The 18,049-nt window shown below is 40.7% G+C and overlaps 2 protein-coding genes and 1 long non-coding RNA gene across 4 annotated transcripts in view; 1 reads left to right on the forward strand and 2 right to left on the reverse strand.

Moving 5' to 3' along the window:
- The window catches only part of LOC106734032 (uncharacterized), a 3,690-nt gene extending 3,453 nt beyond the window's left edge, over positions 1 to 237 (reverse strand). Inside the window, exon 1 of one of the 2 annotated variants that reach the window (XR_001369813.2) lies at positions 156 to 237. This is a non-coding gene — a long non-coding RNA (uncharacterized LOC106734032). The remainder of the gene's footprint in view (positions 1 to 155) is intronic. The other variant, XR_003548069.1, reaches the window with a different exon arrangement.
- CYP2R1 (cytochrome P450 family 2 subfamily R member 1) lies at positions 1 to 7,206 on the forward strand (the record flags this gene model as incomplete). The annotated part of the gene is given in 5 exon segments (XM_014584702.2): positions 1 to 90; positions 1,280 to 1,421; positions 3,390 to 4,022; positions 5,142 to 5,471; positions 6,728 to 7,206. Coding segments are annotated over 5 exon segments (1,371 nt in total), but the record flags the coding sequence as incomplete, so codon positions are not given.
- Positions 7,207 to 12,879: 5,673 nt separating this feature from the next.
- The window catches only part of PDE3B (phosphodiesterase 3B), a gene marked incomplete at its 5' end in the record, with an annotated part of 142,312 nt that continues 137,142 nt past the window's right edge, over positions 12,880 to 18,049 (reverse strand). Inside the window, 2 exon segments of the mRNA XM_014584697.2 lie at positions 12,880 to 15,304; positions 16,801 to 17,044. Coding sequence (XP_014440183.1) covers positions 15,087 to 15,304; positions 16,801 to 17,044 — 462 coding nt within the window. The 3' untranslated portion in view covers positions 12,880 to 15,086.

Below are 18,049 nucleotides of genomic sequence, written 5' to 3' on the forward strand. Positions count from 1 at the left end.
CTACCATTTATCGGCAACATCTACTCCCTGGCGGCCGCGGCCGAGCTGCCCCATGTCTACATGAGACAGCAGAGCCAGGTGTACGGCGAGGTACAGCCCCGGCGGGCCGCGGGCAGGGAGGGCCGTCCCGTGCCCGGCTGTCCGGCCTTCCTCACCGTTGGCCTGCGGCCGTCCAGGCCCGAGGAGCCGGAACCTCTCTCGGTTCGCCCGCTGCCGGTGAGGGAATCCCGCTTCCAGGGTCGGGAAGGAAGACGTCCTCGACGCAGCGCCCCCTGCCGGGGCAGCCGGGTGGCAGCCGGCGCCCACTCCTGACAGACGCCCATTTGGCCGCCGCCGCGGGATTCTCTAGCCCCCAAGGGCGGGCGCGCCGCTCGCTCGAGTTCCGCGCCTGCGCCGTGTGGCCCGGGCCCACCTGGGCTTTGGAGGCGCACGCCGCGAGCCGCTCACTTCCCCAGCGTCGGCTTGTCGGGACTAGGAGGCGCTCTGAGTCCTAGACGGAGTGCACAGGAGGTTCCTCGGTGTTTGCATTTGAGGCATGACCGGACTAGGCGTTTGCTGGGAGCCCTGAAAGAGACGTGGGCCCCGGCAAATGATTGTGGAAGCGAGCGAGCGGGCCGGGCGTGCTACAGCAAAAGAGCAATACGGTCCTGATGATGTCGAGCGCATCTGATGCGCATTTAAAATTCACAGCCACCCAGCGGAGTAGGTGTTTCTGGTTTTCCCCGATTTTTCAGGGGAGAAAACTGCACCACAGAAATGTTGAGGGACTGGCAGAGAGCGACAGCTACTCACTGGCAGGGGAAAAGGCGAGAACACGCACTGCGTTCAGAAAGATGTACCCACCTCAGAAAGACGCCGAACGTTCCAGAGCGCTGGCTCTGGCTGAAGCTCATCTGTTTTGTTTTCAATGACATTAATTTACGTGTTACAACAAGCCAGGCTCTTACCTGGGGTGGAGGGGGAGAAGGCCCTGGAAAAGGCAGACAGCGCCATGTCAAGGAGTTAGTCTAGTGGGTAGAAAAAACACCTAAACTAGAAACTGGCCTCCCAAGTCCTATACCCTTTACATTATACCGTTTATTAGATTATGACTTTAGACACTGAATTGACATGCCTCATAAGGAAAGATACTTGAAACATTGTCAGTTGAGTAATATATGCATACATTTTCTGTTAAGTACCATATATTGGGTGAGCCGAGCTTAATATATACGAATTTCCAAGGTTTTACTTCTTCATAAATCATGCCATGTAAGTGGTTTTTTCCTTCTCTTCCCAGATCTTCAGCTTAGATCTTGGAGGCATATCAACTGTGGTTCTAAACGGCTATGATGTAGTAAAAGAATGCCTTGCTCATCAAAGTGAAATTTTTGCAGACAGGCCATGTCTTCCTTTATTCATGAAGATGACAAAAATGGGAGGTATGTTTATTTTCATTTGTTTAGTGATTTGCCAAACTATTTTCAATCACATTTTTTATTTTAAGTAAGTACATAGAGTTGGGATTAACAGGAAAGCACTTACTTACATAGCCTACTTGCATTACAGTCTTGTTTTAGACCAGTACATGCTAATTCTGTTGTAATTGGGTTCTAATAAATATTATAAATCATGATTTGAAGAATTAGCACTTAATACCTGTAGGTCTTGTTTCACAAGTTAGGTGTATACACACACACACACACGTGCACTTGAATCAGAAATGCCCCCTTAGAAGCCAGTCCTGAGTACTTGGTGACTTTTTTCCTGTCATTTTGCTTATAAGTTTACAGAACCTGAAACAGCCTTTCGTAACAGCTAATTACTATGATAGGTGAATGAAGAGTTGGGGTTTGTATAAAGGGTTAGCGTTCTGTGTGCTTTAGTGTTGGTCAGCGTTGGATGAGTCCATATTCAACAAGGAAGGGAGGCTTGACAAAATCAGTGAGGAGAGAATGGCACCAAAAAGCTTAAAATAGAATGTTGAAATCAGGTAGAACAGTTATATTGGGTTGCTGAAAAAGGCCTGATGTGTTTTTACATAGAAAAACATGAGAAAAATATGTCACGACTTTTCCAACCACCCGAGAGTAATAGTATAAGAATTTTTACAATAATGGTATCCTAAATTTTCTAATTTAATGAGAGCTTCACAATTTCAAGGAAAAAAAATTTTAACAGCATCCTACTTACATAGGCTAAAAATACTGACATTGATTGAAAGACTAAAAATCTGATATTGGTTGTAAAGTAAATCAACTAAGGCAAAGGAAACATGAATCGTAAAGACCAAGTTCTCAAGTGTTTGCCCTCCTTTTGACTTGAGCATTTCTGCTTCATTGACAATTCACTCAAGTTACCATTTCCTCTGACATAGAGACCTTGATGAATGTCATACTCCCTTTAACAGGAGGAAATCTGTATTCTAAAATTCAGTCTTTTTTAAGCAGACCATTTCTTTTTTTTTTTTTTTTTGGAGAGGTTTTCGCTATAGGGCACATGCGCTCGCCAGACAGAGAGAGACATAGAGACAGAAAGTGAGAAATCACCCCCAGGGGGGATGGCCACGCCACAGTCCCTTCTTCTCTATTCTCCTCTTGGGATCTTGGGCACACACACTCACGTGCCTGGCGTGAGTTTTAAGCCAATGGGTCCGGGACGCAAACCGTGGTCGACTATGTGGGAGTCCAGCGACATAGCCATTACGCTAACTGCTGGCCCCAAGCAGACCATTTCTAATCCTAGAAGAATGATTTTGCGGTATTTGTTTGGTTCAAGATAAAAAATTTCCCATAGATGGGACCAGCAGTTAGCGTAAAGGCTATGTTGCTGGACTCCCACGTAGTCAACCGTGGTTCCAGTCCTGGACCCGGTGACTTAAAACTCATGCTGGGCACGTGTGCATGTGTGCCCAAGATCCTGAGAGAAGAATGGAGGAGAAGAGATTGTGGTGTGGCCATCCCCCTGGGGGGTGATTTCTCACTTTCTATCTGTCTGGCAAGCACACACGCCCTATAACAAAAACTTCTCAAAAAAAAAAAATTCCCATAGAACATGCAGTCATATTTGTCTTTTATAAATTAGACTTATAGTAAAAGTTGAATAATAAAGTCTCCTGGGCCTATTTCACCCAGGCTGAATTATTCAATTCTGGCTGGTTTCTTGTGGTAGAAGGATTTTAAGTCTTTTCTGCCAATCCCCAATGAGGGTAGACCAGTTTTATCTGTTAAAACGTTTTGTGGCTAATACATAGCAGTGAACAGGACCCAATTATCTAGTTATATAGAAAGAAGGCTTAGTGAAGAGTGACTTTTTCTTTTTCTTTTCTCTCCATAGCGGTTAACTTTCAGCGGTTAATTACAGGAAATTAGGAATTATGCAATATTTTTAATACTTTTTTTTTTTCTCAGGCTTACTCAATTCCAGATATGGCCGAGGATGGGTTGATCACAGAAAATTAGCTGTCAACAGCTTCCGCTATTTTGGATATGGCCAAAAGTCTTTTGAATCTAAAATCTTAGAAGAAACCAAATTTTTCATAGATGCTGTTGAAACTTACAAAGGTAGACCTTTTGACTTTAAACAACTAATAACGAATGCTGTTTCAAACATAACCAATATGATCATTTTTGGAGAACGGTTCACTTACGAAGACACTGATTTTCAGCACATGATTGAGTTATTTAGTGAGAATGTGGAACTGGCTGCCAGTGCCTCGGTTTTCCTGTATAACGCCTTTCCATGGATTGGCATCTTACCTTTTGGAAAACATCAACAGCTCTTCAGAAATGCAGCTGTGGTCTATGATTTTCTCTCCAGACTTATCAAAAAAGCTTCCGTTAACAGAAAACCTCAGTTACCTCAGCATTTTGTTGATGCTTATTTAGACGAGATGGATCAAAGTAAAAATGACCCATCATCTACTTTCTCTGAAGAAAACCTGATTTTCTCAGTGGGTGAGCTCATCATTGCCGGAACGGAAACTACAACCAATGTGCTACGGTGGGCAATTCTTCTCATGGCACTCTATCCGAACATTCAAGGTGAGAATTCTCTTGATCCTAGGGCGTGTCCTTACATGTTAGGACTCATGCATGTTTTAGAATCTTTGGCTATGTACACAGCATTTTCTTTAGGAATTACTGCTGTGCTAGCCAATAGGAGAAATATTTCTTAATTTTAAAAATGTTCAAATCTATTTCAGTTTTCATTAAAAAGAAAACAAAAAAACACCTCCAAAGTAGGTCTTCCTATGCCTGTTTTTATAAATGAAGGGAAAGTTTGAGCATCTGGAGTAGCAGGGCTGGGACCTGAACCCTGTTTTTTGTGTGTGTATGTTTTTTTTTAAGTTTTTTTTTGCGATAGGGCATGCATGCTTGGAGAGAAACAGAGAGAGACAGTGAGTGGGAAAGTGAGAAATCATCTCCCAGGGGTATGGACACCCCACAATTCCTTTTCCTCCATTCTCCTCTCAGGATTTTGGGCACATACACACACACACACACACACACACGTGCCTGGCATGAGTTTCAAACTGCTGGGTCTCAGATTCAAACCACAGTTAACCATGTGGAAGTCCAGTGCCTTTGCCACTATGCCACTTGGTGGCTCCTATTTCTATTACTTTTAACATTTTTTTTTTTTTTGCAACGGTATTATCCAGAGCATTGGCTGCTGTTAATATGGGGGTACTTCAAAAAGTTCATGAAAAAATGGAATTAAAATATACTCATACTTCTTTTTCACCTTTTCAAAAAAATAATTATTTAATTTAACTTTATTTGTTATTATTGTTTTTCAGTTTGATCAGAGCAAGAGAGAGGGAAAGTGAGAAAGCAAGCCACCAGGTCCAGCACTTGAACCATGGTTGGCCATGTAGGAGTCCAGTGCCTTACACCTGCTGGCCCCTATACTCATACTTTTTTTTATTGGTGCTAAAAAATCTTGAAATCCATGCCTAGATTTTACATAGCATGTATTTTCTATGAACTTTTTGAAGACCTTCTTATACAAGATACACAGCATATATTTAAATAGAATCATAAAAACATCTGAATCTCTGTACCTGTTATTATAGATTATTCTGTTGTATCCCAAAGGGAAATTACTTTAGATAAAATTCTGTAAATTGTATAATAACTAGAGTACTTTTTCTCTGACAGGACAAGTTCAGAAAGAGATTGATTTAATTACAGGCCCTGGTGGGAAGCCTTCTTGGGATGACAAATGCAAAATGCCTTATACTGAGGCAGTTTTGCATGAAGTTTTAAGATTCTGTAATATAGTTCCATTAGGGATTTTCCATGCAACCTCTGAAGATGCAGTCGTGCGTGGTTATTCCATTCCCAAAGGTACAACGGTCATTACAAATCTTTATTCTGTGCACTTTGATGAAAAGTACTGGAGAGACCCAGAAGTGTTCTATCCTGAACGATTTCTGGACAGCACTGGATGTTTTGCCAAAAAGGAAGCTTTGGTTCCTTTTTCCCTAGGTAAGAGACATTTTACAGAGGCCTAACTTTAGAATGAAGTATAATGATGATTAATCATGTAAAGCATCTTCATCAAAGCATTCTGCTATAGAATTAAATATTCCAACTTTAAAAACAGCATTGATTCTTTTATTTTTTTATTTTTATTTTTATTTTTTTTGGAGAGGTTTTTGCTATAGGGTGCGTGCGCTTGCCAGACAGACAGAGAGAGAGACAGAGAGATAGAAAGCGAGAAATCACCCCCCAGCAGGGATGACCACGCTGCAATCCCTTCTCCTCCATTCTCCTCTCAGGATCTTGAGCACGCACACACACGCGCCCGGTGTGAGTTTTAAGCCACCGGGTCCAGGACACGAACCGCGGTCGACTACATGGGAGTCCAGCAACATAGCCATTACGCTAACTGCTGGTCCCAAAACAGCATTGATTCTTAAGATGAGAGAGTGGTTTATGTAGAGAAAACTAAAACCATTGGTACTCAAAATTAAGCCTTCATTTATTAACTACAGATACTGTTGAGAAGCTCTGGTTTCTTTGGAAACTTTTGTTTGTGGACTTTTGATTTGTAACAAAACTTGTATTGGGTCATCAGAATAGTCATGACACATTCTTGGATTAAAAAAACGAAAACCAGAAAAATGCATCATGACTTTCTCAACGACTTAATAGAACTATAATTTACTAGCAGGTAGGTTGAGAAACTGAGTCCCAGAGATGGGAAAGACATGGTAACTTGAAGTAAAACCAGAATCTAGCTGTTTTGGCTTCTTGTTTATCTTATCTCATCTTCAGTTTGGAAAATATTGTTTCTGCTATGACAATGTATATAAATCATAAGACCCATAGAAGACAGACTAGAAACTCTTTTCGTTGGGAAAGAATGCACATAGTAAGTTGAAATGAAATGGGCCTCTCTTAGATTTATAAAACAAAATGTCACATAGTTGATCTTTCCTGGCATTTCTTTTTTTTTTTTTTATGGCATTTCTTAAGCTCTGGCGAACATGCAGAAGTGGGGGATGTGACTAAAATTTTCCTAAGAAAATTTCTATAAGATAGAGACCAGAGATTGGGTTCTGGGAGCTGAAATGCTGATTTCGATTCTTTAAGATTGAAGAGAACACTTTAAGAAACACAACTTCCTCTTTCTTTAAATTTCAGATTTCCTGAATAGCAGCCAAAAGTCAGACATTAATTTTGGTAAATATTGTATTTTTTTTTTTTTTTAAATTACTGTACCTGCCTTTTCTGTTAAGGGAGAAGACATTGTCTTGGAGAACAGGTGGCCCGAATGGAAATGTTCTTGTTTTTTACATCATTGCTTCAGAGGTTTCATTTGCATTTTCCACACGAACTAGTTCCAAGTCTGAAGCCTAGGCTAGGCATGACATTGCAGCCCCAGCCCTACCTCATCTGTGCTGAAAGACGCTGAGAGTGCATGGCTGTTTTGGAGGACAATGTTGTATGTTTGCCTCACTCTGGAATCTGCTTAATCTAATCACTGTGTGTATTTGAACAAAAGTCACAGAATCCATGTCAGATGGACACAGATGTTTCTTTAAAAATAATGTTTGACCAATAACAAGTATTAATTGTGATTTTATTTTTCCCAAGCTTCTATGACTTCTAAGAATTCTATGTTGAAGAACATAAAGGTGCAAATGACAAACAGGTGTTTAAAATGCTAAGAAGGGGGACCAGCAGGTGGTGTGGTGGTGAAGGCACTGGACTCCCACATGACAGGCTGCAGCTGAGTCCCAGACCTGACAGCTTGCTTTCCCACTTTCTCTCTCCCTCTTTCTCTCTCTGGTGAGCACATGTGCCCTGTAATAAAGTTTAAAATTAGGGACCAGCAGTTAGCATAATGGCTATGTCGCTGGACTCCCACGTAGTCGACCGCGGTTCATGTCCCGGACCCTGTGGCTTAAACTCATGCCGGGCGCGTGTGTGTGCGTGCCCAAGATCCCGAGAGGAGAATGGAGTAGAAGGGATTGTGGCGTGACCATCCCCCGTGGGGGGTGATTTCTCACTTTCTGTCTCTCTATCTCTCTCTGTCTGTCTGGCGAGCGCTTGCACCCTATAGCAAAAACCTCTCCAAAAAAAAAAAAAAAAGAAGAAGAAAAAGGAAAAAAAAATGATAAAATTAAATAATAATTTTTTTTAAGGGTGTTAGGAAGGCTCATGGATACCCAAAGCAGAGCCTCTTGTTTAGTACCAGCTACTTCTCATCTCTTCTTGGCTTCATCTGGCTCATTGTGGGGGGTTTTATTTCCAGATGTTAATGCCTGCTGATTAGGTATTATTATTTATAGGCTCTGTGGTACTAGCCCAGTTTTTTTCTTTTTTTTTTTTTTGGAAAGGTTTTTGCATAGGGCACGTGCGCTCATCAGAAAGACAGAGACAGAGAGACAGAAAGCAAGAAATCACCCCCCAAGGGCGACGGCCATGCTGCAGTCCCTTCTCCTCCATTCTCCTCTCAGGATCTTGGGCACACATGCACACGTACCCGGCATGAGTCTAAGCCACCAGGTCTGGGACTTGAACCGTGGTCGACTACATGGGAGTCCAGCGACATAGCCATTACACTTACTGCTGGTCCCCTAGCCCAGTTTTTTTTTTTTTTTTGAGAGATTTTCACTGTAGGGCGCGTGCGCTCGCCAGACAGACAGAGAGAGACATAGAGACAGAAAGCGAGAAATCACCCCCCAGGGGGGATGGTCACACCGCAATCCCTTCTCCTCCATTCTCCTCTCGGGATCTTGGGCACGCACGCACATGCGCCCAGCGTGAGTTTTAAGCCACCGGGTCCGGGACACGAACTGCGGTCGACTACGTGGGAGTCCCGCGACATAGCCATTACGCTAACTGCTGGTTCCCCCCTAGCCCAGTTTAATAGAGGACTAAAGGAGAAATCAGAACCCAAATAAATGAGTTTGGGTAGTCTTTTAGATTATGGTGGTACAGGATAGAACAAATACATATTTAATGTAGAATCTGCCAGTGCTTTCCAAAATTGGTCTGTGCTATGTCTTTATAAAAATGGTCATTCTTATGCATAAAGGTCCCTGTGATCCCTGAATACCTATCCCCATAGAGCAGTTTAGTAGGTAGGCAATTATAATTATATATTTAGAATGAAAATGACACATGTCTACTGATTCTTAGGAGGCCCAGACATTCCCCCTGGCAGCACTTTGCATATTTAAGAGTACAAAAGTGAAAGATGATAATAATAATGCCTAAAATTGAGTAGTAGAAATAGGGAGAAAAATTAGGTATAAGCTAATTGTTTTCATTATTATTAGAAGAAAAGCAAATACTATTTAAAAAAAAATAACAGGGTCCAAATTTATTATTTAAGAGTATAAAGATGTGACTGAATTAGGGACCAGCAGGTGGTGTGATGGTTAAGGCACTGGAATTCCCATATGGGCTACCATGGTTTGAGTCCTGGACCTGGCGACTTGCTTTCTAACTCTCCCTCCCTTTCTCTGGCAAAACTTGTGCGAAATAAATTAATTAATTAAATAATTCTTAAAAAAAAAAGATATGACTGAATTAAAGACACAAACCTTCGTAAATGTCAGGAGAACAGATTTTTTAGAAAAGAATAAATATGAATTCCCTACATACAGTCACATGAATAAATGTAAATGGGCTTATGTCACCTATGAAAGTTTATTTAACTGCAATTGAGGAGCTTTCACCTAACCTTCAATTGGAAGCAATTAGTCTGCAAAGTAATGACATGCTAAGAGAGAAATAACAAGAAGAGAATTTAATAAATTTTATATATGTCTTCCCAGTGATTAATATATTCAATTAAAATCAGATGCTTGTGGATTGATACCAGTATTTGGCAGTGCCATCTGTGTGAAAAGGTATTTTCAAAGATGAAATATGTAAATCTCATTATAAATCAGCATTAACAGATGAACATTTGCAATGTTTTAATAGCAGGAAATGCTAACTTTAAGCCCCAATTAAGCAAAATGTTATCTCCTAAAGAAGAATTCACTTTTTCTCATTAGTAGATTTATAGTACCAAAAAAGTATTTAACTATCATATTTTGAATATTGTCTAAAATTTTCTAGAAATTTTTCTTTCATTATATAGGTATTTGCATATTGTGCTTGGCCTGCAAAGCCTAAAATATTTATTCTTTGCCCCTTTACAAAATAAAATTTGGGGACCAGCAGTTAGCGTAATGGCTATGTTGCTGGACTCCCACGTAGTCGACTGCGGTTCGAGTCCCAGATCCGGTGGCTTAAACTCACACCCGGCGCCTGTGCATGCGTGCCCAAGATCCCAAGAGGAGAATGAAGGAGAAGGGATTGCGGCATGGCCATCCCCCATGGGGGGTGATTTCTCACTTTCTGTCTCTCTGTCTCTCTCTGTCTGGCAAGCGCACGTGCCCTATAGCAAAAAACTCTCCAAAAAAAATAAAAAATAAGATTTGCTAACTCTTGAATTAGACTACCTGATTAATTATAAAAAAGGGAAGAGAGCATAAATATTCAAAGTACAAAATGAGAAGAGAGAATAATCACAGAAACAGAATTTCAATAATCATAAGACCGATTTCTACTATTCAATGCAGAGAAATTTGAAGATGACTGAGACTTAAAAATAATTTTAGTGGGGCCAGCAAGTAGCATGGTAGTTAAGGCGTTGGACTTCCACATGGTTGACCTGGGTTTAAGCCCTGGACCCAGCAGCTTGAAAATCACACTGAACATTGTCTGCTCAAAATCCTGAGAGGAGAATGGAGAAGGGATTTTAACATGGTTAGCCTCTTTGGAGGGTGACTTCTAACTCTCCATCACTGTCTTGCTCCAGCGAGCACCCTATGGCAAAAACCTTATAAACAAAAATTGCCAAAGGGCTTATGTGCTTGCTGAAGAGAAATAAGGAATGTAAGATAATGCCCCTTATGGGGAATGGTCATGTTGTAATCTAGTCTCCACTTATCCTTTGGGATTTGGGGCACATGCGAACACATGCCCAGCTTGTGGTTCTCAATCTGCTATGTCCTGGACTCAGAACACAGTTGGTCACGTTCGGGAGTCAGCCAACTTAAACACTGTGCTACTTAGTCCTCCAAGCTCACTCTTAACATTTTCAGTTCCCAGCTTAAAAGTCACCTTCCTCTATCTTTGCTCCACCTCCCCCTTATATCCTACACAGCACCAGCAAAGTAAGTGATGAGGATAGCTGAAAACAGCTTTCCAATAGCTTGTTTGTTCTTTTCTTTTAATAAATTCCTGCTATAGGGCACCTATGCTCACTAGAGAGACAGAAAGTAAGAAATCACCCAACCACCACCAGAGGATGGCTACACCACAATTCCCTCTCCTCCATTCTCCTCTTGAGATTTTTGGCACATATGCATGTGCACCCAGTGTGAGCTTGAAGCCAGTGGGTCCAGGACTCAAATCACAGTTGACCATGTAACCTTTAACACTATGCCACTTGTTGGCCTCTCAGATAGCTTTAAAAAGTAGATTTGTGTGAAGGAAAAAAGTGTGTCAGTAAGAACACTGATAGGGGCCAGCTGGTGGCATGGTGTTTAAGGTGCTGATCTCACATGGCCAACTGCAGGTCAAGTCCCAGACCTGGTGGCTCGCTTTCTCATTTTCTTTTTCTCTATCTTTCTCCAGTACGCATGCAGGCCCTGTAAAAATTTTTAAAAAAATAATAATGGTAAATATAACTAAATAATTCTTTTTAAAAAAATTGATATATCAGGCCAGCAAGTGGCGTGGACATTAAGGCACTGGATCCTACATGGCCAGTTGTGTAGCTCAACTCCCAGACTGGGCAACCAAAAAAATCATGCCAGCACAGAACCAGCAGATGGCATAATTGTTATATCATTAGGCTCCCACATGACCAACCACGATTTGAGTCCTGGACCCAGAGGCCTGAAACTCATGCCAGTTACATGTGCATGAGTGCCCCAAATCATGAGAGGAGAATGGAGAAGGGATTGTGAGATGGCCATCCCCCCAGGGGGTTATTTCTTGCTTTCTGTCTCTCTGGCGAGCCCACATGCCATGTAGCAAAAGTCTCTCTAAAATAACAACAACAAAAATCATCCTGGTGCATTTATCTGCCCAAAATCCCAAGGAGACTGGAGAAGGGACTGCAGTGTAGCCATCTCCGCTTGCGGGGTTGTGTGTGGGGGGTTCTCACCTTCCCTCCCTCCCTGTCTTTCTTTTTTTTTTAGAGAGATTTTCGCTATAGGGTGCATGCACTCAACAGACAGACAGAGACATAGAGACAGAAAGCGATAAATCACCCCCCACGGGGGATGGTCACGCCGCAATCCCTTCTCCTCCATTCTCCTCTCAGGATCGGGCACGCACGCACACACACCCGGCCTGAGTTTTAAGCCACCGGGTCCGGGACGCGAACCGCGGTCGACTACGTGGGAGTCCAGCGACATAGCCATTATGCTAACTGCTGGTTCTCCCTCCCTGTCTTTCTGTGGCAAGCAATGTGCAAAAAAAAAAAAAAAAAAAAAAAAAAAAAAAAAAAAAATATTGATATAGCATTTGTGTTAACATTTATAGCACTAAGAGTATTTTAATACCAGTGACATAAAACAACAGCAAATTTGTAATGAAAATTATTATAATAAAAATATTAAGCTGATTCAGTAGGAACCAAAATAAGATGTGTAATATGGCTTACAGCAATTTCTCAAGTAAAATTCCATCTAATAGTACAGTGTATCTTTAATATACATTCATTTCTTACAATTATGAATTTTTTTCCATCGATTTTTGCCATATGGTGTGTGTGCTCACCAGAGAGACAGAGAGAGGGAAAGTGAGAAATCACTTTTAGAAGGGATAGCCATGCCACAATCCCTTCTCTTTCAGCCTCCTCTCAGCATTTTGGCCTTGCACACACATACCAAGCATGATTTTCAAGCCCCCAGTCCAGGACTGGAACTGACATCAGCCTTGTGGCAGTCAGGTGCTTCAACGACCATGCTACCTGCTGGTCCTACAATGATGAATTTTAAAGTTACAGCAGGGATACTTTTTTGGGTTTCTTTGGCCTAGTTATTTGTTAGATGTCAATTATTTAGCAAGGGCTTAATAATATAGGGATTAATATTTTAAAGTGAGTTCTCAGTAATAGTATTTTAATGGAATAAAATACTAAAATATATTTTAAAAAATATAAACAACCTCAATACAAAATTTCTATATAGTAATAGACAATATAGAAATACGATTGAATCTAATTATGCATGCATGCATGCACATGTGTGAATTTATACACATATGTATTCCACAAGAGAAGAAGTAATAGCAGAAATACATTTATGCAGGATGCAAAGTAACTAGAAAAACATGAGCTCAGAATATATATATATTATAAGTGCAAACTCAATAAATTATCAGTTACAATTTTATTACTTGGTAATATATGGTGAGATGGGGTTTACAAATGGTGTGACAATGGTAGCAAAAGTGTCAGGAGGGAACTCAGCACTCAACATTTCTAATAAATAAAGCTTAGTTATTCATTAAATATTACGATACTATGCAGGATCAAAAAATTCCAACACTTCCGTAGAGCTTTGATATATTTCAGATAAACCAAATATTCTAGGTAGGCAAGCATCATACCTCTGGGAGTGCATAAGAGAACCACACAGATGCCATCTATGTGCTCTTCCCCTCTCCCACTGCACTTCAAAGTCATCTCCTGGGGCGCTCATTCAGACCCCCTATCCGAGATACCCAGCTTCCTGGCCCTTAACACTAGAAAAACTGGAGACCTGAATATCCACCATCTTCCTCCCAGGTTTTGGCCCAATTGTTCAGCGAGCCCCTTAAAAGTTCCAGCTGGCTGGGAGAGGGTGGAGCAGCGCTGTGGTTGGGGGCATCAGTGAGCAGCAGCAGCATGGCCAGCAGGAGAGGGCCAGACCTGCAGTTGTGTAGTGAGAACCAACCTCCACTGGAAACGCCTCTCGGATCTAAGCTGCCCTCCAATAGTAAGCTGTTAGCAAGTCCTTTTTGGAATTATCTGCTTTGTTTTTTGATCCCACAGAGCACACAGTCAGACAATACTTCAAAGGAATTACCTTGGAAAATGAATGGTTTTGCTGCCTACAAAACTGCATGGATCCAAAATATGATTATAGCCTCCAAGAATATTGGAAAATATTAGTTTACTATCTTGCTATATTTTGGCTACTCTTTATAGCTTCAGGTATTTTTCACAACTTGGATACACATCAGCACCCTAACACATTAACAGACAGTTAAAATATGATCCACTTGCTTCTCAATGATCTTAGTAATGTGGTCATTTATGAATGTGCTTTTGTGTGAAATTATCTACTAAAATATTTAATTTTTTTATATAAAAATTACGTATTACGTATTCCCCTCACATCTCAGAAATCAGTCTTGCGTTTAGGCTGTAAGGATTATAGAGTAGTGATAGGTCATTTCTCTCATATAGTCTTGAGGCAGGGGGTTCAAAGAAAACTGATTGTCAGTTTTATAGTAACCAAACACAGGACACCTATGATACAGATCTAAAGATAACCACGTATTCCAACTATTTATTCAATGTGTGTCCTTTAGAGCTCATGGTATTTCTTGTTCTTTATCTTTGATGGGATTAGTTTCATTTGATTTTGCGTGAAGGCAAAAGACAAACATCTTCTTTTCCTTGGCTTTAATTAGTCTCAAATTCACCTAAGAGAAAATATGCTTATTTCATGAAAGGTTAACATCATTAGTAGGTCAAATTTTTTTCTTCTGACAAATCTGCATTGTGTTTAAATTAACTAAATGTTTAAAAACACTAATCCTGAGCAAGAGTAAAAATAAGAGCAGTTTTGACTAAAGAATGAAATTCCTTCATTGTTAAACAGCTTTAAAATTCAGCCATGGAACACAAAGTCATTAAGACTGGAATTCAGACTTCTGATGTCCACGGCACACCTGAATACTCCAAGCAGAAATAAAACACGTAGTAGATAATACACAATAAAAAGCATCAGAAATTGATGCACCTGGAATTTGTTAAATATAACAAAGGTCACTTAGTTCTTCGATGGATAAACCTAGCTGGGAGAATAGCACTGAACAGTGTATTGCATTGAGCAAGGATCCCTCAGAAAGGCAACAGCAGATTTCTCTTCAGATAGGCACAGACTTTTTTCCCAAAACATTGAAAGACATAGAAGACATTTAGAAATACAATATGAATTCTGTTTTCATGAAATCAAAAAGTTCTGGCCACTTTGGTCACTTTGCATTTCTCGTTATAGCTACTACCCCATGTAAGGGAAGAGTTCACTACCCAGCAAAGCAGTATGATGACAAAGTATATGCCACTGAAGGCTTTAAGTGAGGGCTTTGCAACATGGGGTCAACCCAAGCCTAGATTTAAGAAGAATTTTCTAGTTCATGGGATGAAAGTGCATAGGACTGGGAAACTGCCAGCACAGCAAGAATCCTCTCACAGTATTAAGGCCTCTCCACATGGGAATGGGCAGTTGAAAGTCAGCACAGTGAACACCAGCGACGAGTTCTGATCATATGCCCAGCCCTCTGGGCTGCTTCAGTATGACTCTTCTTTTAATCAGACTGTCGCTCTTCCTCTTCTTCATCTGCTTCTTCAATGACCTGAATCTCATCTGCTTGAGGTAGGGAAGAATTCTCCACCTGCAGTTTATTTCCATCAGCTTTACATTTTTCTTCTTCCTCTATGATTTCCTTCCATATCTTGTGGTTTTCGGTGAGGTGGTGCATTAGCTGACAAAATATTCGCCTTCTGCTTTTCCTTCTTTGCGGTTCTGTGAAATTTAAAATAATAAACACATTCTAATCATAGCTATATGATTCATTCATTCATTCAAGAAATATCCAAGTGCCTACTTGTCGAAGCACTGAGGTTGTGACAACAAATAGTAAAATAAATTCCCTGCACTACTCATATTCCAGTGTGAAGACCTAGACAAATAAAAACAACTATGAATTTGTTAGATGGTATTAAGTGTTAAGGAGAAAATAAAACAGAGAAGGGGATTAGGCAGACGGTGTGGCAATGAGTTGGAGGTAAGGAAGAATGCTAAAGTTTCAAATGAAATAATAACAATCTAGAGTTAAAAGACAACCTGTTAAGAGTTTTTATGTACTGAATTAAACACAATTACCAACACTTTGGTGAATATAACTAATTTTTAGAAACCAGCCCACCTTGCCAAGTTGACACTCAGATGGTAATGGCATAAATTACTCTTTGCTATGCTAATCCTAAACACAAGGGTAAGTGTGTATTGGGGTGGCAGGCAGGCGATTCCTTGTAGCCATCCATCTGCTCTGAGTTGTAGCACGCTTGGGGAAGTAACAACAGCAAAACTAGTGAGGTGTAATTTAAATTTTACTTTAAATAAAGAGCAAATAACTAATTTCATTCACAATTACAGAGGAAACACTTCCCCCCCATTTTCCATTACACTCATCTTTTTTTTCTTAAGAGAGATTTTTGCTATAGGGCACAAGCACTCTCCAGAGAGACAGAAAGTGAGAAATCACTCCCCTCCCCCAGGAGGGATGGCCATGCCACAATCCGTTCTCCATTCTCTCGGGATTTTGGGTATGCACTCATATGCGCCTGGCATGACTGTTAAGCCTCTGGGTTTGGGACTTGAACCATGGTCAACTACATGGGTCTCCAGTGACATAAACAATATGCCATCTGCTAATCCCACACTCATTGTCTTTTATAGAAAAATGTGTCACGACAGTTCAGTAGCTCATATTCATAATGCTGCAAAACTTAGAACTGAGAACTGTTTTCCTTTTCTTCCCTCTGTTCGGATCCACTGCCCAGGTCTATGTGAAGGGCAGATCAATGGATGGCTGTGGGAGCTGTGCTCCTCAGTTCCCTGGTGGGGTTGGGGTCAGGGTGCATGAGGACGGGTGAGATGAAAGAGGACTCGCCACTGTGACCATCCAGCCCCCCATCTGTTCAGGTGTTGTGACAGCCCTATCAACTATGCATAGGTGGAGCCTGCTGAAGAGCCCTGTGGAGGACAGCACCTGACGAGATGCTGTTTTACTTAAGTAAGAAGGACTGCTTGTTGCGTACAGGAGCACAGTACCCAGCCTGCAGCAGTTAGTCAAAATGTGACTTGACTCAGAACATTTTCTGATTTTCTGTGATAGTTTCTCAAGGTGTGACTGCTGATAATAGGATCTAAGAAACAAAGATCCAAATCCAAATTAAACAGACATTAACACGGTAGTTAATAACATTAAATAAATTATAGTATCCCTGTATTCTTACTAGGATTTAGATTGTCTTCGTCATCAGTATCTAATTCTTCCCCGTCTTCGTCATCACCACTGTCAGTGTCATCGTCCTCTTCTGCTTCTATCCACTGACCTGGCAGCAAGCCAGCAGCGTCGTAAGAGTTACACAGAGGACCCACTATGTGGGTGATGAAAGATTCTTGGAGTTTTGCTAGTTGAGGAGAAGAACGATCCATGAAGGGACTAATGGGCAGACCAAGATTTGCTTCTTCATCTCCCTGAGCATTTAAAAAAAAAAAAAGTAATTATTTTAAAAAATCTGTTCAAAGAACCACCACTGAGCATTGATATTATAATTATCTCGAGGTTTTTAAAATAAACATTGTTTATACCAAATAAATCTTTTAAAGCATCAACAGATCTAATTATCATTTCAACTGAAAAACGTTTTCTAATATTTGAGGAACTAAACAAAACGTTATCCTCACATCTGTCCACACCAACCAGTATGACTGATGCTCACTTAAGAAAAATATGTATCTTTTAAAAATAAGTATCAGTAATTTTACTAACCTACAAAATTTTATACTGTCAAATATTCTTTCTCACAGGGAAAAAGGTATAATAGAAACATTTTTGTTGTTGTATTATTGTTGTACCTCAAATGTACAAAGCAGAATTTTCTAAGTGCTTTTCAATACCCAATTCTCCTTTTAAGTAGCAGAACCCTCTAATGAATATAAATTAGAAAACCCAATATGTATTGGGCCATTGGAAAAGTCATGTATTTTCTGTTTTTCTATGCAAAAATGCATCATGACTTTCCCAACAACTCAATGAAATAAGTAAAAGTAGAGCTGCTATGGTTGAGGTGAGAATTTGGGACCCAGAAGGCCTTAACTGCCTGCCTCTAACACCCTCCCTCACTATTGTTCTAGGGTTCTGAAGAACACAATTTGAGATTAGAAAGACATGGTTTTCAAAACCTGCTTTTGTTACTCCCTGTGAGGTAGCGGGAAAGCTCTAGCCCCAAGTCCATCAGGTGTAAAGCTGGAATAGGACTCTCTACCTTACGGGGGTTGTTATGAGGATGAAAGACTACTATGTAACATGTTCAGCACCTGAGCACTGCACTGAGCATTCCCCAAATGGCACTATTAATATTCTAGTCCTAGTATCTGCACTGGTTAAGAGTGAATTATTCGCCACAATGCAAGAATTCTGCAGGCAAGCAGTGCCTATCGGTGATGAGATGACGTAATCCTGAGGAAACAACCAGACAC

The sequence above is a fragment of the Tupaia chinensis genome, unplaced genomic scaffold (genome assembly GCF_000334495.1).
Source record: "Tupaia chinensis unplaced genomic scaffold, TupChi_1.0 Scaffold000077_1, whole genome shotgun sequence".
NCBI classification, from domain to species: domain Eukaryota; kingdom Metazoa; phylum Chordata; class Mammalia; order Scandentia; family Tupaiidae; genus Tupaia; species Tupaia belangeri.